Raw genomic sequence first — 23,104 nt, 5'->3', positions numbered from 1 at the left:
AGGAAGGCCTGGAAAAACGTTGTCCATAGGGTCATGATGGGTCAGACACGATTTCGTGACTAATAACAACAAGACAAAACAGCTCTGTACAAGCTATTGCCTCATTCTGCCACCTCCTTGTATGTGTGTTTTTACACATATGATTGTGTGTTTAAATATATGGGTGCAATGGCTGGTTCCCAGATTAATAAAGATTATTATTTACCAGTTGCAAGCTTCTACATGATCAGTAATGAGTGAAGTGACATAACTCCTTGCTGGATTATAGGAAGACCATCAAAAATAAAATCAAAACACATCCATTCTAAAGTGGGCTCCAAGAAGGAAGTATTAATTCTAAATGGGAAATGGTAGAAGTTGTTAGAAGATTTTTCATTCTTCCTACTCTTTTAATATAGCTTGCTACTGAGAATTCTGTGAGATCCGCGCTTGGAAAGAATCACTCTTGAAGTTCTTGAAAATAGATCACCATGTGTATGAAGGAATTGGGGCAGGATATTGTCTGAACTGATTTTATAATTGGGAGTCAACAAATACACTCAGGAGTCATGGATCACACATTACATTGGCCTTAACATGACTGGGTGATTTAGGACTTCCGGTTTGGGTCTCTTCAGCGACAGACCGAAATCCGCGATCGTGCGCGGTTTCGATCTGTGCTCGCTGCTGGAGTGCCCAGATCCTTTGGATTTGGGGCTGAAGCCACCCCGTAGAGGTGGTGAAGAGGGGGGGAGATTGCTAGCCAAGTGGACAGGAGCCGCATCTCTCCTCCTTGGCTGGTCTAAACTCCTTTCCCGAAGGCGGTTACAGTGGTGGTCAGAAACGGCCTCCTCAAAGAAGAACCCGACTGGATAAGATTGTGCAGGAGGAAGACAAAGGGGAAAGCAGGACAGACTGGGCTAAACAATAGAGAACATCTAAGCAAGGTACCCTGAATCTAAAAGTACCTAGAGGGATACTTCTGAAAGAAGATCTTTAAGCGGTGAAGGAGAGAGAAAATGAGGTTAAAAACCCTTTTTTAACCTTTATATTGACAATTACAAATGGCATGGAAAGAAATTTATATTAATCTATTTTGACACTAATAGGCAACCTTTTAGCTGAAATCTAAGTGTCAAAAGGAGAATAAAGATTTTTTCTTGGTCATTTTAAAGCCCTAAAAAGGAGAAGAGTGGAGGCAAAAGGGTGGGACTTGGAATAATGGAAAAATGGAGTGCCACCTGGAAAAATAAAGAGGATTAACAGTGAAACTTTGAAAAGACTCCCGAGGATACATTGTAACTGAAATCTTATTAAAAGATACAGTAACCCATGGAAAAGAAAAATAAAGGAAAGAAACAAGAAGAAACAGTCTGGGATCATTTGGTGATTTAAAAAAAATGTTTTTGGCATTGGTTTTTTCTTTCTTCTTCTGTTTTTACTTAAAGTCAATCAGGTGGTTGTTTCAAAAGTGTTTAAAATGGCATCACTCCTGGAGGAATTGAAGATGAGTCTTAAAAAACAGAAAAAAGATGCAGAAACGGAGGAAGATCCTTTGGCTTCGTATTTGAATATTTTGAAATGGAGATCCTGAACTATGAAAAGCAAAAGGAAAAGCTTCAAGAGCAAGAAGAAGGGCGGGACAAAGAAGAAGCCATTTTCAATGATCAAATAATGCAAAGTGTGGTAATAAGGGGGAAAAGGGGGAAAGGAGTTAAAAGTTTGAGATCAAAGGGAACAGCCAAAAAGAAAAATAGTCTGAAAAAGAAGTATAACAGCAAGGAGAAGCAGAAAAGAAAACTACAGAAGGGAAAATTAGAGAGAGAAGGGTATAAAAAAAGGGATGAGAAAAAAGAGGGGGGGAGATAGAAAGAAAAAGAACTTATGAGGGACAAAAACAGGAAATAAAGAAAAGGGGGAAACGTACTAGGATTAAAGGTATTTGCTCAGCTAGAAAACACAGAGACAATGGTTGAATTAAGTTAAAAGTGAGGATTCTGCAAAGGTACAAAAGATAGTGTTGTGACAGTAGAAGACTTTAATGAGTTAGAAATGAAATAAGTAAATAATCTATGAGATAAAACTGTATTGTTATGTAATGGTATGTTTATTTATAATTAATGCAATAATAAAGACGAGACGGAAACATTGCAATTGTTTCTAAAGATTGATAAAATATTGAAAAGAAATGTGAAAGATTTATAAGGAAATTTATACTAGTTATTAGAATGAATTTGAATAATTATTTTGCTTATTAATAGTAAATAATTTATAAGATAAAACTGAATGACTATCCAATGGTATGCTTATTAACAGTTAAGTAATAATGAAGAAGGGAGGGAAACATTTCAATTGTTCTCAAAGATTGATAGATATTGAAAAGAAATGTGAAAGATTTACAAGGTTCATACCAGTACTAGAATGATTTTGAATAACTATTTTGTTTACTAATGTTTATATATATACTCTGAGAAGCACAGAGCTGAAGACAGAAGCCTGAAGATGATGAATGAGACTTCATCGAAACGTTTATATATATATATATTGTTTTTGCTATGTTTTTAGAGTTTTTCTTTTTACATTTTCAAGGGGAAGTACCAAGCAGAGTCCGAATGATGAGATCTACATGATATAAAATAGATATTAGAAATTTGAATGTTATAATTTTAGAATGCACAAATTCAATGTTTAATGAGATTTCATATGATAATAACAATAAGATTTAAAGGTGTTGAACTTCGATTGGCAATCATAGGGGGAATTTTGCTTCTTAAGAATGTTGGAAGAGAACATATGAAATTGTAAACTAGACAGACCAAAGTATAAGTGCAATGAATAAAAAGATATAGAAATTTAGGTAAAAGAAATACAATTGAATAAGAAGAAAATGAGATAACCATAAAAGACAATTAAGAGAAGTAAAGGGAGAAATAGTGAGAAGTTGGAAAAAGAGTAATGATATGAAGTTGAATACATAAGATGAATATGCATATGAAATTGTGTCTTTATGGAAATGTGATAACCTGGAACGATGCTGTACTCAAATAAGATGTTTTATTTGTTTTGTTAAAATTCAATAAAACTTTATTTTTTAAAAAAAAAGATGACTGGGTGATTCTGATGGCATATAAACCAGCCAGTACAGTATTGTGTGAAGCCAACGAATTAGAGTATATTCAATAAACAAATGAGGGGTCCTTGGTGCTCTCTGAGCTTACTTTTTTCTTGCAAATGTTTCATTATCCTAACTAGCCTAGGTAACACCATCAGTGCTAGTAAGGAGTGCTGTTTGTTGTCAGTTTATATTTTGGTGTCTTGTGTGGGTGGGGGAGGTCTCAGAGATTCTTTAGTTGGACTGGACAAAAAGACTCCAGCACTCTCCATCAGTAATCAGAACCCAAATCAGCATAGATTAACTCCAAGGAATTAATCAGACCAACAACCAAGTAAGCAATACCCCAATCAAGAAGCAGACAAAGAGCCATCAGTAAAGGTAAAGGTTCTCCCTCACACATACGTGCTAGTCGTTTCCAGCTCTAGGGGGCAGTGCTCATCTCCACTACAAAGCCAAAGAGCCAGTGCTGTCTGAAGATGTCTCCATGGTCATGTGGCCGGCATGACTAAATGCTGAAGGCACACAGAACACTGTTATCTTCCCACCAAAGTGGTCCCTACTTTCCTACTTGCATTTTTACATGCTTTCGAACTGCTAGGTTGGGAGAAGCAGGGACAAGTAACGGGAGATCACTCTATTATGCGGCGCTAGGGACTCAAAACGCCAAATTGCTGACCTTTTTGATCGACAAGTTCAGCACTGAGCCATGGTGTCCCACAGCCCAACCAAAGAATTTTTAAGACCACCCCCACCCACAGAGACAGGCAAGATACCAGAATATAAACTGGCTTCAAACAACACTCATTTACTAGCACTGATGTTATTACCTAGTTTGGATAATGAAACATCTGTAAGAAAACAGCTCAGAGAGCACCCTTCATTTCAACCCTGAGCTACAAATAATAAAAATAAAGGTGGTTGGTTAATTAAAAGTGAATGTTTGGTGTAACAGCTAAAACCTGTATATTTATGCAGCATATTGAACCACAAGCTAACTATATGGGCTAAGACAGTGGTGACTAACCTTTTTGGGCCCCTGTGCCAAAAATTCTGTGTGTGCTTGCATGTGCTCACTTGCGTGCTAGCACCCAGAAGTCAATGTGCCCCCCCCACGCCCCCTGTGCATGCAAACGCAATTCCCCCCTCCGCCACCCCCTTACCTGCACTGTGCCTCACAACTGATTTTCAGTTGGTTTGAGACCTTTTTTGGCCTCCTAGAAGCTTGAGGAAAGCCTCTGCAGGCTTTCCAGACCGAATAATAGGCCCATTTCATCACTTCCAGTATTTCCATAAATACTGGAAGTGATGAAATGGGCCTATTATTCGGTCTGGAAAGCCTGCAGAGGCTTTCCTCAAGCCTCTGGGAGGCCGAAAAAGGCCTCAAACCAGCCTAAAATCAACTGTGAGATGTGCACACGCGCAGTGAGGTTAAGTTTGCCTACAACTCGTGTAGCGGCACCAATTTCTCTGCATGCCACCTGTGACATATGTGCCATAGGGGCTAAGATGTTCTAGTCTATAATCTAGTCTATAATAAGTGGAAGGGATTATTGGTGATCTGTAAACTAAACCCTAATTTCAACCAACTTAGTGCTATTTGATAAATTAATGTCAAATGCTTTCAAATTGGTTCAATCTGAATTCAATTATGCTTCCATGATTGTTCAGGGGGGAGAGGCATTAATAAATAGATACACTTTAAATACCTTTACTAATTAAATACCATCAATTTAATCAATACATCTCCTTTCATGCTAAGAGGAAAGCCAATCTCTTATTGTAGCTAATAAATACTCTTTAAATCACTGAAAAAGCTTAATATAATCTAGCTTAATAGAGGCATCCGGGAAAGCCATAGTAGTGTCAGGCAGGAAATTACATCATTGCGTAAACAACACAGGTTACACAATTCTCATCACTCACGGGTGACACCATGGTGGTACATGTGATCTAATTCTGCCCTCCCTTGTGGCTGCTGCTGAAATACATATTCATTGGAAATTTATAAAAGGCTTCACATAGAATAAAAAAGAAATGGAAGAATGCCCTTCTCATCTTCTTCTTCTTTTCTAATTATCTGTTTAAATGGGAAGTGTGCAGTTCCATGTGCGCCAGAAGCTAATTTTGGATCTTCTCTAGCAGAAACAGCCATTTCTAATGAAAGCCATCCTATTTGCATTTACATGGTTAAGATGACTCTCAGCTGGAAGCTTTTCATATTAGGGAAACAAAAAGATGTGCCGTAAGGGCCCATCTAGAATCCATCTCCACCGCCAGATGGAGCTTTCTTTTTAAAAACTGTGAATTAAATAGGAAGGAAGGTTTTTTGATAGCTGCAAGTTATGAACTACATACAGACATGCTTGGTGTGAGATTTGAACTCTACTTGATAGCAACGATAGGTCCCCTTAGGGCACCCTTCTTCAGACGGATGCCTCCAGATGTTTGGAACTACAAGTCCCAACATTCACAGCTAATTATTAGTGATTTCTATTATTAGGCTGCATCTTAAAAGATCCATCCTTAACACTGAAAGAATTATCCCTACCAATCACAACCTGAAGCATTGTGAAAACACACACTCAAAACTGTTGCAGAGTTGGTGTTACTGATTGACAAGCTACAGAAATATTCCTGGTCAGAATTTGGTATGATTCACTGTTAACCATTTGCCAATTCCATAGGAGATCTGACATCATGGTAAGAGGAAAGCATCAGTACACAAAACACACACACACACACACACACACACACACAAACCAGCTGCAATAATTATAGCAATTACAAAATTAACAATACAAATAAACCTCAATTTATGACTATAATGGAGCCTGGAATTTCCATCACAAATCTTGATAGTCATAAGCCAAGGCAAGCACAGGCCAGGACTCAATTTAAGACTTTTTTTTGCAGCAGTAGTTAAGTGAATTCTGCAGTCGTTAAGCAAAGCTATTTATTCCTGTGGGCATTTTTTTTGTTGGAAACTGACCATGAAGGCCAGAATCTGGCAAAAAACATAATAAACTATGGACATGTGTCCTTGGACTGCTGCAATTGCCTCTCAATTGCAAACTGCAGTCATTTCTGACCATGGAGATATATGTAGTTGTCAGAAATCCATAACTGGGTTGTAAGTAGCTTTTGGAGGGGATCCAGCATAACTTTGAATGATCACAATATTGCAACTGGGAGGTTGTTTCTATTATGCTGTACTCCATGTCAGGAACTGCTATTTTTGCTCCACAGAGAAAGATGAATAATTTATTTTATTAGTGATGGAAAGTGATGGCCTCCACTACAAATAGCCACTGGATTCTCCTGAGCAGCAGGATCTAGGAGGACTTTCTATCTTCAGCAGAAGTTTGAACATGCACGTATTTCTGAATCTGCTCCTGGATGCAACGTCTTAACTTTAGTTACTCCTCAGTCTCGGTTCCTACTTCTTTGTTTCTACCATTCTTGTCAAATGCTAAAATAGATATTTCTGTGCAGCTGAATTGTACAATGATTTGGAGGGTGTTATGCAGAAACAAATAACCTCTGCGGCCACTAGAGTCCTATCAGTTCATAACAAAACTCATAAAATCAAGGAACGACTTGTTTCATGAAGAAGGGAGTTGTACCTGTTAGAAACTCAGATACAAAATCCAAATTGTTTCATTTAAAAACATGAATCGGCTCTACTAATTCTAAGTAGCGTTAAAATTAGATTTGGGATCTCTTGTCAATTATATAATCTCTGCTTTATTACAGATATCTGACTGATATTATTATTTTTTTTGAAGCCCGGCCTTGGGGGCGGGGGGGGGAATGGAATCTCACCACAAGGTGGCGTGTCATGTTCAAAAATATTATCTCAGAAATAATGAGAATTTCAGAATGCAATATCGCCTATGAAACCATGGTGATGAGGAGATTAATGCTGTCTCCCTCGAGAAAGAAGAAAATTCTCTGCCAAAAAAAAACCCAAAACAAAAACCAGGATACAAGAATCAAAGGTCACAGCTGTTTGTCAGAAAGCTTGGGCTCTAATTCTGGCTAAGCCATTTATTTCACAGTGGCTCAATAAAAGTTATTTATTCACGGGAATAAACCATTCCAAGATGCTATATAAGGATGTATATTCCATGCAAAATCCCAAAATTGCAGAGTAGCTTCCTCTTAATGTTTTCAGCCACTCCCCCATTTTCACAATCAAGACAATGAAAAAAAAGTAGATCTATTTCCACTTTTCAGTCATGTTTCTAACAGAGTAAGAGAGTTGGAAGGGACCTTGTAGGTCATCTAATCTACCCCCCCCAAAAAACAGGAGACCCTACACCATTTCTGACAGATGACAATCCAGTCTCTTCTTGAAAGCACCCACAACTTCTGAAGGCAAGCTGTTCCATTGGTTGATTGTACTTACTTCAGAAAATTTCTCCTTATTTCTAGTTGAATCTCTCCTTGTTCAATTTCCATCCATTGTTTCTTGTCTGGCCTTTGGATGCTTTGGAAAATAGATTGACCCTTCCTCTCTGTGGCAGCCCCTCAAATATTGGAACACTGCTGTCATGTCCAGTGGTGGGATTCGAATAATTTAACAACCAGTTCTCTGCCCTAATGAGTTCTCCCAACAACCAGTTCACCAAACTGCTCAGAAAGATAACTGGTTCTCCCAAAATTGGTGTGAACTGGCTGAATCCCACCACTAATCATGTCTTCCCTGGTCCTTCTCTTCCCTAGATTAGACATGCCCAGTTCCTGTAACCATTCCTCATATGTTTTAGCCTTCAGTCCCTTATTCACCTTGGTTGCTCTTCTCTGCACTCTTTCTAGAGTCTCAACATCTTTTTTATAGTTGTGGTGACCAAAACTGGATGCAGTGCTCGAGGTGTGGTCTTACTGAGGATTTATAGAGCTGTATTAGTACTTCATGTGATCTTGATTAAATTATGAAATATTTTGTGTTAGTGATTGCAAATACTTGAGTAAGAAAGTGGAAAATGAGATTGATTAATGCAGAGTGTCGAACATATGTCATCCATATAGCATCAGGCTGTGATTCACAGTGGTGGGATTCAATTTTTGGTTCTGTGGCTTGGTGGGCATGGCATGGCTTGGTGGGCATGGCATGGCTTGGTGGGCATGGCAGGGGAAGGCTACTGCAAAATCTCCATTCCCACCCCACTCCAGGAGAAGGCTACTGCAAAATCCCCATTCCCTCCCCACCCCACTAGCCTGCTTCCCAGTTCTGTTCTCCTGTGCAGGGCAACCAAAGAAGACCCAGCCAATCAGCTGGGACTCGATGGGAGGCAGATAATAGATGGCGGTGGGGCCAGTCAGTGGTGGTATTTGCCGGTTCTCCGAACTGCTCAAAATTTCCGCTACCGGTTCTCCAGAACTGGTCAGAACCTGCTGAATACCACCTCTGGAACAGATCCAGATAGTAGTGTGAAGAAAATTCAGAAGGAGTGAAGCACCAAATCATGGATAATCCAGTGGCACCAGGTCATTAAAGAGATTCAATGAGAAACATGGCATGGGAGGTTAGGAGTAATCCAGCAAGTGTGGCTTTAGAAGAGGTCTTGTATGGATCTAGTGGGACACAGGGTGAGACCACACCAAAAAACCCCACAGCAGGCCATGCATCTGCCAACATGGAAGGGACCCACAGAAGGGACCACAGCTGCAAATAAGACATTAATGAAAAAAGAAGAAGAAGCAGAGAATAGCTATATTTCAGTAGACTACTAATCAAAACTGCGGTGCCCAACCTCTTCTCTCAGATATTGCAAAACTGTAAGTCAAGGGTCTTCAAACTTGGCAAGTTTAAGACTTGTGGACTTCAACTTTCAGAATTCCCAAGCTAACATGACTGGAGGAAGAATTCTGGGAGTTGAAGTCCACAAGTCTTAAAGCTGTCAAGTTTGAAGACAGCTGTGGTAAGTAAAGAAAATATGAGCCATCAGCGTAGTATTATAAAAGCCACAGAAAAGTAATTGCTGGCTGATCTTTGTGGGTTATTTCCTAGGTTGCTTATCTCTTCAGGACCAAAAAGTACTCAGCAATGGTGCTTGAGGCACAAACTGACACTAAGATTTGCACAGTGACTCTTGCTACAAATCCTGCTTTTTCCATAAGATATGATGGATAAATGTTCATGTGACCTTAAGTAGCAGGATATTCTCAGGAATGTCTCTACACACAAATACAATAGCTCAAAGAGTCAGTTCAGTAACCTTTAAGGCTTGTTTCTTCAAACAATCCAATGCCAGTTTGGGTGGTTATTTTTATTATAATTATTTATGTCCCAATTTTACAAGGTAACAAATCTTCAAAAAATGGCTTACAGGCAACATAAACCATAGCGTATGAAAGTACTATATGTATTATTTGAAAAGAAGGGGAAAATGAAGGAAGATTGGTTCATGGAATCTTTTCATGAGGTAATCTTAGGAGTTATGGTCCTGCCACAGGAAGAAGATAAGTTGGATTGCAGAAGAAAAGGCCTCAATTATTGTTTTCTAGACCACTCTGGCTTCCTTAAAATCCTTCCAATGTACAGATACCTCCTCAGAAAAAATGATATTTAAACTGGTCTTTTAAAGAATGAATAACAAATTGGATTACAATCATGCCTCGGCGTTTGACTGCTTCAAAATGTGCTGAATTTCATATTCAATGTGTTTTTATCCTGGCACCGATCTTTCTCCTGGTAATTGACACAGAAGGAAGAACTTGCTGATATTGGCTACCTTATGACCAGAGGTGGTATTCAGCAGGTCTGACCAGTTCTGGAGAACCAGTAGCGTAAATTTTGAGTAGTTCGGTAAACCGGCAAATATACCACCTCTGACTGGCCCCGCCCCCATCTATTCTCTGCCTCTTGAGTCCCAGCTGATTGGCTGGGTCTTCTTTGGTTGCCCTGTACAGGAGAACAGAGCTGGAAAGCAGGTTTGTGGAGTGGGGTGGGAATGGAGATTTTGCAGTATCCTTCCCCTGCCATGCTCACCAAGCCACGCCCACCAAGCCACGCCCACAGAACCGGTAATAAAAAAAATTGAATCTCACCCCTGCTTATGACTTACTATTTCTTCTGGCTGAAATAGCAGGTCATGTGGTAAGTCACCTGGTATCCATCAGTTTTAGTATTCAGCGTGTCTTCTGGAATAAATTAGTGACGAGGACTCAGGTGCCACTGTATAGAGTTCTTCCTTTGGTTTTGCTCCCTTTCCTTTCTGGGTGCTTCTCTGAAAAGATTTCCCCATCCTTAGAGGGTGTGCATGTCTTAATTTTTGCAAACGATTCCAGAGGTATTTCGTGAGAAGAGTACTCCACTCCTCTGCTCGCAGTAGAATACCTTATGCTACCAGGCTTGAAATTTTGGATCTGGACAACCTAGAACTACGCCGCCTATGGTCTGATCTAAGCTTAGTACACAAAATTGTCTGCTACAAAGTCCTACCTATCAATGACTACTTCAGCTTCAACAGCAATAATCCACAGGCAAACAATAGATACAAACTCAAAGTAAACCACTCCAAATTTGATTGCAGAAAGTATGACATCAGCAACAGAGTGGTCAATGCTTGGAACTCACTACCTGACTCTGTTGTTACATCCTCAAACTCCCAAAACTTTAACCTTAAACTGTCTATCATGGACCTCACTCCATACATTATAACTATAAAAATAAAACACAAACACACATCCTTCGCATTCTATCCAACTGAATTGAAAACCCCTGATATTGCATTAATATTTCACTATACAGTAGAATTCAATATAGTTACTGCCCTGGGATAGAAGCTGTTTTTCAGCCTATTTGTCCTTGTTTTTATTATCCTGTACCGTCTGCCAGATGGTAATAGTTCAAAAAAAGGGTTCGCAGGATGAGATGGATCTCTGAGAATGTTTTGAACTTTCTTAAGGCAGCGGGAGCTATAAAGCTCTTCCAAAGAGGGGAGATGGCAACCAATGATCCTCTGGGCAATGACGTTAACCCTCTGGAGTGCTTTCCTATCTGCCACTGTGCAATGGGCAAACCATACAGTGGTGCAGTCAGTCAAGATACTCTCTATGGTGCAGCGGTAGAAGGTCACCAGCTGTTTTTCATTCAGTTGTTTCCTGAAAGGTTCTGTGTGGCTTTAAAATTGGAAGAAGACACACCAGTGATTTCTATTATGATGATGACATTACTCTGATAACTGAACTTGAAATAACCTGGAAACTCTAGTAGTAAAAGTCAAAGAGTACAGTGAAAAAGAGGAAATGAAATGAAATATAAATATAAAAATTAAATATAAAAGAAACCAAACTAATGACATGGCCACAGACTGGGACTTGTTAACTAGCAGTGAGGGCCTTGTAAAAGATATTCATATGCCTGACATATCTATATATCCATAGATAGATAGATAGATAGATAGATAGATAGATAGATAGATAGATAGAGAGAGAGAGAGAGAGACAGACAAAAAATGTGCAAGCAGTGGTTTTTCCCTATGGAAGTGAAAATTAAGACTTTGAAGAAGCATGACAGAAAGAATATTGATTTCTACTCTTTATTCTGATGTTGGAGATGAACCCTGTAAACAAACAAATGGATCACAGAACAAATCAATCCAGAGCTCTCACTTAAGGCACAAATGATAATACTTTGGACAAATAAGACCTAGCTCTGAGAAATTTACCATCCTAGGAAAGGTTGAAGGAAAGAGAAAAGGACAACCAGCTGCAAGGAGTAGGTTAGAGAAGTGATAGGTGTGCTGTTGAAATACTTGAGGGACCAGGTTGGAGACAGATCATCTTGGAAAAAAGACAAGGTTCTGTATTAAGTCCTCTTCAACATCTTCATAAATGATTTAGATGAGGGGATAGAAGGGGAACTTATCAAATTTGCAGATGACACCAAGCTGGAGGGGATGGCCAAACTCCAGAAGACAGACTGAAGATCCAAAATGATATTGATAAATTTGAACATGGGGCCCTATCTAACAAAATGAAATTCAACATAGAGAAAAGTAAGGTTTTACACTTTAGGCAAGAAAATCCAAATGCATAGCACAGGTGGTACTTGGCTCATTGGTATTAATTGAGAGAGGGATTTAGGAGTCTTCGTGAACTATCACTTGACTATGAGCCAGCAGTATGCTGCATCTGCCCAAAAGGCCAATGCTGTCCTGGGTTGCATTAACAGAGGGATAGAATCATATCACTTTATAAAGTTTTAATAAGACCACACTCAGAATATTGCACCTGGTTTTGGTCACCATGATGTAAAAAAAATATTTAGATTCTAGAAAGAGTGCAGAGAAGAGCAACAGAGCTGATTCGGGGATTGGAGGATAAAACATATGAAGAATGGTTGCTGGAACTGGGTATGTCTTCAATGAAAAGAAGGACTAGGGGTGATATGGCAGTAGGGTTCCAATATCTCAGGGGTTGCCACAAAGAAGAAGGGGTCAACATTGGGTGGGCCCACATGCTCGTCGCAGTGAACTGGTTTGGAGCCAGCTGATCATCGGAACAAGGGGTTTGCCCAAACCGGGCCAAACTGATAGAATCCCACCCCTGATTCACTCCCCTATTACACTGCTTTATGGGGGGGACGACAATTACCTTGCACCTGGCTGCGCAAGCAAAGCACCTCCAAGTTTTGAGGCAACCAGCTGATAGTGTCTCTCCTCTTGAGTGTTGAAGAGAGTCACTCCAGCAGGAAAGGAGGAGGCTGAAAGCCTGGCTTGGATGTTTTGACAACATGCCAAGCTCGACATATTATTCCATATATTCATATTGCCCTCTCACTTCATCTTCCAAGAAACTCTGAAAGAAGCTTCGTGATCTGGCTATACAAAGCAACGTTTGATTGATGGGTGAAAGGAGGGGCCATTTAGCTGGAAATATAACTTGGCATTGCATTATAACTCTACAAGCAGATATGAAAGGGCCATCTGCCATATTTGATCCAGAATGGCCTTTTCTGCAAACATAAGGACTCCTCTGCTGACAGCATAATCATCGCTGAACAACCACGTGTAAATGCATCCTGGCACTCCAAAAAAAAGGAAACAACAGCTAGTCTAAAGTTTTGAGTGAGGGCAAGTCTTAATTAAAACTAATTGCAACTGAAATAGAGATGGATACATCATCTAACTTTCAATAACACAGTCTTCAGATTGGAGCACCAACCTTTTCTAAGGTGTTTAGATATTCTGATATAAAAGCCTGAAGCTCACAGAAGATTAAAACTAACTGTAATAGACTGTAAAGTATCAGTCCACCTGGATAAACCAGGCAGAAAACACTAGGTGAGTTAAATCTACTTTATTGTAAGGTTACATTAACAGATTCTTCCAAGACTTCCTCCTGCCACTTTTAACCACTTAATCCATTAGGGTGGGTCCTTCTTAAATTTCTTTCTCTGACTATTAAGCCCTGGGAATTTCTCCTTCTGTCTGATCATTCTATTAGGCCCGTGATGGTGAACCTATGGCATGCGTGGCAGAAGTGGCACGCAGAGCCATCTCTCTGGGCATGCCAGCCGCCACCCGTTGCTCTTCCGGGTTCTGAAGTGCATGTCAGTTGATCTTTGTGTGAGCGGGAGCACTGGAAACCAAAAGGGCAGCTCCCCAATGCGCATGCGCATGCCAGCCTGCTGGTCTTCACTCATGTTAAAAACCGGAAGACGGGGTGGCCAGCATGCATGTGTGTGCCAGGAACCTGAGCTTCCTGTGCTTTTAGGGAGGGAAGGAAAGAAAGGAAGGAAGGAAAAAGAAGGAAAGAAGAAAAAAGAAAGGAAAAAAAGAAGGAAGGAAAGCAACCAGGCAAGAAAAAGCTTGGAGAGAAAAGTCTTTGAGAAAAAAAAAATGAAGAATGTATCTCATACATACAACATGATTGAGAGGTGTTATGAATAACTGTCACACTGAAGATGGAACAAAGTTGTTTTCTGTCATTCCCTGTTTCAGAATAAAAAAGGATTTTGACTAAAAGTTAGTCCTAATGGTACAAATTGCAAGGCAATAAAAGAGAGGGACTTTGAAGGGTGTAGACTTTATTCCATTAAAAGTTTTCACAGAATTTGAATCAGGGCTGCCATCAAAGAAATTGGACCAGGATTCCTTCCTATCGTATAATTATTTCATGTAATTTCTAGTAATGTGAAAGAGGTTATTTCAGAAATATTAAGCAATTAGACAACTTTTCAATTCTCATCTTACCTTCATACAGCCAATCGCTGAGTCCGTTAAAAATAACTTTCTCTTTTCCAGTGGAGACTACGCGGATTGCTTGTTTCCCCATATGGGCACAATAGTAGATGTTGTTTTCAAATATAAATATCTAGGCAAAAATACAAAAACAAACCATAATTAACACAGAGAGCTCAACAGCAAGCTATGCTGTAGTCATTGCCACTCTAATAGCCCCATGATCTTTGTAAACCGAACATCAACTTTTATAATTGAGGTTCTTCTTCTGCGCCAACTCAGAAAGCTCAAACTGTCCAAGGAGCTGCTGATTCAGTTCTACAGAGGAATTATTGAGTCTGTCATCTGCACCTCTATAATGGTCTGGTTTGGTTCTGCAACCCAACAGGACAGACCCAGACTTCAGAGGGTAATTAGGACTGGAGAAAAAACAATTATTACCACCTGCCTTCCATCGAGGACCTGTATACTGCACAAGTCAAAAAGATCTATAGACCCCTCCCCTCCTGGACATAAATTGTTTCAACTTTACCCTCAAAACGACGCTATAGGGTACTGCAACCAGAACAACTAGACACAAGGACAGTTTTTCCCCCCGAACACCATCACTGCTAAACAACTAATTCCCACAACACTGTCAACTTATTTACTAAAACTGTATTACTATTATTCCTCTCATCCTTCCTAGTACCTATCTTTCCCACTTATGACTATAACCGTGTTGCTTGTATCTTTATGATTTTTATTGTTTTATTTGTTTCCTAGTATGATTTGATTGCTTATTAGTAACCTATGACTATCACTGAGTGTTGTATGTTATGATTCTTGATGAATGTATTTTTTTCCTTTTTGTAAACTGAGGCATATGCACCAAAGACAAATTCCTCATGTGTCCAATCACACTTGGCCAATAAAGAATTCTATTCTATTCTATTCTATTCTATTCTATTCTATTCTATTCTATTCTATTCTATATGATGGTTAACTGTGGTGGAGAAAATTCCTTGGTTAACCTGCCTTGAGCCTCTTTAGTACAGGATAATTCATACATTTCATAGAGGACAGTTTTATGTGTGTGTGTAGGTTTAAAATTAAAACTCTACTTTAGGGAGAATAGTGTTGCAATTAAGACATAAACCTTGCATGTGAACAATGCTATCCCTACTTCAAACTTTAGAGCCTTCAATTTTATAACAACAACAACAACAACAACAACAACAACAACAACAATGGTACTAGGCACACTGGGTGCTGTGCCTAAAGACCTAGGCAAGCACTTAAAAACAATTGGCACTGACAAGATCACCATTGGTCAGCTGCAGAAAGCCACCTTACTGGGATCTGCTTGCATAATCCGCCAATACATCACACAGTCCTAAACACTTGGGAAGTGTTCGACTAGTGATTTGTGATATGAAACCCAGCATGGTTATCTCGTTTGCTGTGTATACTGTCATTTTTATGTATAATAATAACAACAACAACAACGATGATGATGATGATGATGATGATGATGATGATGATGATGATGATGATGATGATGATGTAGGTAGTAATTAATAGGGAAAATGCTGGAGAATCATAATTTACATGTATTCATTTTTACCAACTTTTCATAAATTCCTAAGTTTGGGGCCCAGCATTTCTAGTACTTATTGACTAAAATTAATTGTTAATTGATACTCGTTGTTTGCAACTCTTATCGACTAAGAACATAAAAAAAATAATATGCTATTCTTCTGCTTAGAGCAGGGGTGTCAAAGTGACACTCCACAGGCTGCTTAGATCTGGCCCGCGGGGCCACCCTGGAAACAGCAAAGCACCAGCCCATGGTGCCTCTGTCAGCAAAAATGGAGCACAGGAGGGCCGTGAGCTCAGTTTCACTGGCAGAAGGTTGCAGGAGGCCATCGCAGCCGAGAACCGAGCTTGGGAGCCTGTTTTCTCTGGCAGAACACTTGGGCCTCCACAGGCGCCGCCGACACGAGTGATGTCAAGCTGGCCAAGCCCACCCTGGCCACACCCACTCCAGGTCCCCCCCCCCCGAGGTCAAACATAACCATGATGCGGCCCTCAATGAAATCAAGTTTGACACCCCTGGCTTAGAGGGTACTTATTTGTTTATTAAATTTATATGCCGCCCATTTCACTATTGAGCAATTCTGGATGGCAAATAATATTTATTGTAATATTCTATGCTACATGCTACATTACATTATTAAATTATAATTTTGTAATAATTTAATAGATCAATTTATTATATGATCTAGGAGAAATCAGTGGTCTACTGGGAGACCCTAGCTAATCTTTCTTTTTCATCTAAAGACCATTTTCTAAGAGACTATACACATTAATAATTGAATGACGTTTTTGTTATCTACAATTCGATGAATAGTAAAGAAATGATTAAGTGTACATAACCAGTGGCTGTTCAGTGGTGTAGTGCAACCCTCAACTTGGAGACTGCATACCCTCGATATAGATAAATGTTATACGAGATTTATATATTTCTTTTACAAATAAGAAGGAGATAGGACCCAAAACAACAACAAAATAATATTTGGTGTGCAGTTTAGCATTTCATAAATCAGAATGCACTGATGGGCCTACAGTCCTGTCCTCAAGTTTTACAAAATTCCTAGAATCGAGAACATAAACCAGGTGTTTATATTTTTCTATCCTTTAGTGTAGATAAGCTGCATTCCTTGTTTAGCTTTAAAATATGTCTAGGATTAATTTAATGTGGACAAATCCAGAGATATAACCGACACATCATCATCGGAGCACTGTGATTTGGAACACTATTTATTTATTTATTACCAAAGTATCTAAGCCTATCTATTCCTGTAAAGCTTGGAGCATGTTTATTATTTATCTTTACGTATGCCTTAAGGCTTGGTGGATACACTTCATCTACCTTGAAGAGACCCACCGATTTGCAGAGAAGAAATATCTTCCGTGCTGAGACATCGCTGAGATTCAATCAGTCCCTTTGGCTGCTGACGTGCAAAAATAGTCCTATATGCTCTGAATCAAAAGAAGCACAAGGCTGCTTATTTATGTACACAGGAAGAATGCAGGGAAGAGAAATAAAAGTGATAAAAGATCTAGAGATTAACTTTACTATGAACAGTTCAGGCAACTAGGTATGTCTGCCTAACCAAGAGCGGTTTTAGGGGTGACATAAATAGTAGTAGTCATGTAGTTAATTGGCCTTCTGTTCAGATGGCACCAATTACAACAGTGAAAATAATGGAGATGTGTTTCAACTGGAGAAAAAGTTGGAATGGATACCGAAGTGCAGAAATTATATTTTAGCTTCATAGCTGTTTTAATAGGTTGATCTGAGGCTAAATCAGAAAGCAAGGATTAAAACAAAAGTTCATGTTACGAATTTCAATCTTTCTCCAGAGTTACCTTTTTGAAATCAGTTTCATTCAATAAAAATATAAGATGTATTCAAATAAAATGCCTCCCGCTTTCCAAGTCCTTTCTATTATGGGAGACATTGGAACTAACACAAAGCAGAATGAAATTCAATTAAGGAGCCAGCATGGTGCATCAGCTGTGATAGAAATGGACTAATTGAGAGAACAAAATCTCTGCCAATTCGGTGGAAGCTTGGAAAGGAATTATATGTTGTTCATTTGATATTCTGTGCCTAGAATGTTAGGCCTAATCAGGAATCTAGAATTTATTATGAACACACAAAGCCACCCATCACTTCTCAACCAACTTTACAGAAAGAAAAAAAGATAAATTGCCCTGCATAAAAGTAGTGATGTTCGACTAGGAAGTAATTACCATTGATTGTGTGGTGATTGGGTGTTAGAGCTGTCACTCAAAGCATCAGAATACAGGGTACCTCCTACCAGGCAGTCATTACCATTGATAATGTTTGTGTGGTGATTGGGTGTTAGACTGTCACTCAAAGCATGGGAATGCAGGGTACCTCCTCCCAGGAAATCATTACCATTGATGTTTGTGTGGTGATTGGGTGTTAGACTGTCACTCGAAGCATGGGAATGCAGGGTACCTCCTCACAGGAAGTCATTACCATTGATAATGTTTGTGTGGTGATTGGGTGTTAGACTGTCACTCAAAGCATGGGAATGCAGGGTACCTCCTCCCAGGAAATCATTACCATTGATAATGTTTGTGTGGTGATTGGGTGTTAGACTGTCACTCAAAGCATGGGAATGCAGGGTACCTCCTCACAGGAAGTCATTACCATTGATAACGTTTGTGTGGTGATTGGGTGTTAGACTGTCACTCAAAGCATGGGAATGCAGGGTACCTCCTCCCAGGAAATCATTACCATTGATAATGTTTGTGTGGTGATTGGGTGTTAGACTGTCACTCAAAGCATGGGAATACAGGGTACCTCCTCACAGGAAGTCATTACCATTGATAATGTTTGTGTGGTGATTGGGTGTTAGACTGTCACTCAAAGCATGGGAATGCAGGGTACCTCCTCACAGGAAGTCATTACCATTGATAACGTTTGTGTGGTGATTGGGTGTTAGACTGTCACTCAAAGCATGGGAATGCAGGGTACCTCCTCCCAGGAAATCATTACCATTGATAATGTTTGTGTGGTGATTGGGTGTTAGACTGTCACTCAAAGCATGGGAATACAGGGTACCTCCTCACAGGAAGTCATTACCATTGATAACGTTTGTGTGGTGATTGGATGTTAGACTGTCACTCAAAGCATGGGAATGCAGGTTACCTCCTCACAGGAAGTCATTACCACTGATAACGTTTGTGTGGTGATTGGGTGTTAGACTGTCACTCAAAGCTTGGGAATGCTGGGTACCTCATCCCAGGAACTGATTACCATTAATAAAGTTTGTATTATTATTGGATTTTACAGCTGTCACTCAAAGAATGGCAATGCAGAGCACCTCCTCTCACAAAATCATTACTATTGATAATGTTTGTGTAATGATTGGGTGTTAAACCTGTCACTCGAAGCATGGGACCACAGTTTACCTCTTGTGATGATTGGATTGAGTGCTAGAGGTGTCACTCAAAGCATGCCAATGCAGGGTACCTCCTCCCAGGAAGTTATTACCATTAATAATGTTTGTGTTATGATTGGATGTTAAAGCTGTCACTCAAAGCATAGGAATGCAGAGTACCTCTTCCCAGTTTATATTCTGGAAGAAAAGGGGACCAAGGGGAGAGACTCTGAGAGATGAGAGTAGAAAGACGGAAGAGTCCTAGTCCTGGGAAAACATCCAAATGTCAGGCAGATATGGATATTTATTCTGTACAGGAAAAGAAAAAAATTGATGGCCCACAACAACCATTCTCAGCTGGGGTTCCACAAAACATCACTTGGTATTCCATGAAAAATTGTGATTTAAAAAAAACAACACTTTTTGAACTTCATACACCACACTCACAATTGAATTTTAATGTGCTGTGGACTTGCTGCCAGTGTGCAGCTTTCCTCTTGTTGTAAAAGCTGTAAAACATGGAGTGTGTAGGTTAGAAATGAACTGCGTTGTGAAATTTTTCATCATTTTATGGGTGATTTCTATGCAGGGAAACCCTTAAGTCTGAAATTTATTTCAGACATGAAGTTATTACACACACACACACACACACACACACACACACACACACACACACACACAAACACACACGGGGGCAAAACTGAATTTTTGGTATCAAGGCATTTGAACTTACAAGCAGTCATTTTAAGACCTATGTTCAAACTTCAATCAAAATGCTATTTACGAACCATCCTCAAAGTTGCAACTGCCATAATCACGCAATTACATTTTGGGTAACTGGGCAACTAGCTTGCATTTCTGACTGGATGCAGCATTCTCCAATCACATGACCATGACTTATGTCTTTTTTTTTTTTTTTACATTTTCCAATTGAATAGGCTGGATTCGCTTAACAACCACATGATTCATTTAAACATTGTCGTGATCTGCTTTATGACCAACATAAAAATAGTTGTGAAATAAAATCTGGAAACAAGGTACTTCGATGTCTGTGGACATTCTCAGTCATCGAAGTTATGGGTTGTCCCAAAGGTGCTTTTTTAAGAGGCAACTGGACTTTTGAAGATGTTTTGCTTCTCATCCAAGAAGCTTCTTCAGGTCTGACTGGATGGATGGTGGGGAAGGAAGGATTTATATTCCTGACAGACAGATGGTCATTTGCATTCTTTTAGAGAGTTGTTGGGGCGACTTGGAGGTTTATCTGTGTCATCAGCAGAGGGGGTATTCAGCAGGTTCTGACCAGTTCTGGAGAACCGGTAGTGGAAATTTTGAGTAGTTCGGAGAACCAGCAAATCCCACCTCTGACTGGCCCGCCCCCATCTATTCTCTGCCTCCCGAGTCCCAGCTGATTGGCTGGGCCTTCTTTGGTTGCCCTGCACAGGAGAACGGAGCTGGAAAGCAGGTTAGTGGGGTGGGGAGGGAATGGGGATTTTGCAGTATCCTTCCCCCTGCCACACCCATCAAGCCACGCCCACAGGGTCACCTGAATGGTGCCCATGGGTGTGGACCTTCTTGGAACTGTCCCTCACCATCCAGTCAGAGCTGAAGAAGCTTCTTGGATGAGAAGTGAAACATCTTCAAAGAAAAACCAAGAAGTCCAGTTGCCTCTTGGAAAAGTACCTTTGGGACAAGGTACTTGGACTTACGACTGCAATGACCAATGACCAAAATTCTTATCTGCAGTCCTTGATTTATGACCACAATAAAGTCTGCAATTTTGATCTTAAGTTGAGGATTACCTGTATGGTTTATATATAAATCAAATGTTTCCTTCAGTGAGCACCTACGCAGATGGAAAAATGGTGAAGTACACAAATGACCTAGATAATATAATACACATCATGCATGCTGCACTTAAAATAACGTTATGACTGAGCAACAACCAAGCCCAATTTCCTTATAATAGTGGCCATATGTTATTTTAAAAGGCTATTTTTCATGTCTGGCTCTCCATCTGGAAATGTGAAACTGGATTTAGTGCCATTGTAGTTATTTTAAGATGAGCTCTTTGCAAATACGTGTTACATTTGTAGCAACAATTTTATTTAATTTTACTGTGAAATGCTTAACAATCTATTAGGGAAATGGATGCAATTTCTGCCTCTTTGTAAATTAGTTTTAGAACAGCATTCTCTTCCTGGCACATGGCCTCTTAGAGCTTATGTATGAAAATCAGTAACATAATGAGAAATAGTAAAGTCTCCAATGGCGACTTCCGTTTGCCTTTGGGGAGTTTAAATCTGTCTGCCTTTATACATTCAGCCAGTAATTATAAAGGGCAGAACATGACCATTGCAACATACCCATGATCACATGTTCAAAATTTAGATCCTTGGCCACTGACTCATATTTATGACGGTTGCGGCATCCCGGGGTCGTGTGATCTCCTTTTGCGACCTTCTGACAAGCAAAGTCAGTCGGGAAGCCAAATTAACAAAACAATTGTGCTGCCAACTTAACAACTGCTGTGATTCACTTAACAACTGTGACAAGAAAGGTTGTAAAATGGGGCAAAGCGCACCACCTAGCAACGGAAATGTTGGGCTCAATTGTGGTCGTAAGTCAAGGACTACTTATATTCTACAGTGGTGAATGACTGAAATGTGAGACTCTGTTAAGGAAGTAAAAGAACTACTGCAAGAGATCCTGTTCGATCTTCAACCTCTGTAAACAATCCAATAGGGTACTCTGTTTTGTTAGAAAGCAGTTATTAAAAACCTAGATTAATGCCAACTTAGGAGGGAAATTAGTATTTGGCCATTATACACAGAGTGTCACGTAACATAGATAAGAAAGGAATGAGAGGATAATATTAAGCTCATAGCAATAGAGATAAGATAAGTGCCAATTAGAAAGTAAGAAAATAGGCTACTCCTAATTTGGAAAGCAAAACTTGAAAATTCTAGAATTACATATGCATAGACTAGTTGTTTACACCTGACTTAAACCTGCCTTTTTGTCTCTTGCAAGGGCCGGGCACAGTCAGTTCTGGATGCTTTTGCCTTGTATATGTCTTGACATGAAACATTGGAACTCTGAATTATGGTGTCTGAGTCGGACTTTCTGACCTGAGCAAGGAACAAACTATAGAGAATAAATTCTTCTAACAGCTTGATTGTATCAGCAGTCAATCAGAGGGCTAAGAAGACTGGGATACGCTTATTATCTGTGTCCAAGTCAACTCAAAGATCATCTATAAGAGCATCTTTATCATCTCATATCCATCGCTAGTCCTGAGTCTTGGATAATACGAATACGGATAATCAATTCATCTTGAGTGCTCTATAGTTAGAATAGAATAAAACTTTACTGTCAATTTAAATGTACACTATTCAGCACACATTAAAATTCAGCTCTCAAAGGATAATCATGATGCATATACCCCTTTTCCCCGCACATATATAACACAGAGAAACATGACAGTCTAGCTCGAATGTAAACATATACAAGGCAAAAAGAAAAAAGAAAAGAAAGAATCCTGAAGATTTACAAGATAAATGGTACAAAACTGTTACAGAATCTGGTAATCCTGTTAGAAATACCTCAAAACCTCCTCCCAGAGGGGAGCAACAGGAACAGACCATGAAGTGGGTGTGTGGGGTCTCTAACAAAGCTTTGAGCTCTAAGCATACAGCGCTTATAAGCAGCATCCTGAATGACAGAAAGCAGGCTCCGCTGTCCCCACCACCCTCTGTATCTTCTCCGCTGTCCTCACCACTCTCTGTATGGATTTTCTATCGGAGGCACTGCTGCCACCAAACCAAACAGGGATGCAGTTTGTTAAAATGCTCCCAATT

General features: G+C 39.7%; 1 protein-coding gene across 1 annotated transcript in view; it reads right to left on the bottom strand.

Moving 5' to 3' along the window:
* Positions 1 to 23,104, bottom strand: part of DPP6 (dipeptidyl peptidase like 6) — a 349,551-nt gene that overhangs the window by 64,873 nt on the left and 261,574 nt on the right. The window contains exon 8 of the mRNA XM_087945820.1: positions 14,299 to 14,419. Within this exon, the coding sequence (XP_087801946.1) occupies positions 14,299 to 14,419 (121 nt within the window). The remainder of the gene's footprint in view (positions 1 to 14,298; positions 14,420 to 23,104) is intronic.

This window comes from Notechis scutatus, chromosome Z (assembly GCF_049901735.1).
Source record: "Notechis scutatus isolate UNSWTSFEM ecotype Mainland chromosome Z, rNotScu1.2, whole genome shotgun sequence".
Classification (NCBI taxonomy): Eukaryota; Metazoa; Chordata; class Lepidosauria; order Squamata; family Elapidae; genus Notechis; species Notechis scutatus.
The sequence above is the reverse complement of the archived record's forward strand: the minus strand, read 5'-3'. Positions and strand labels throughout refer to the sequence as shown.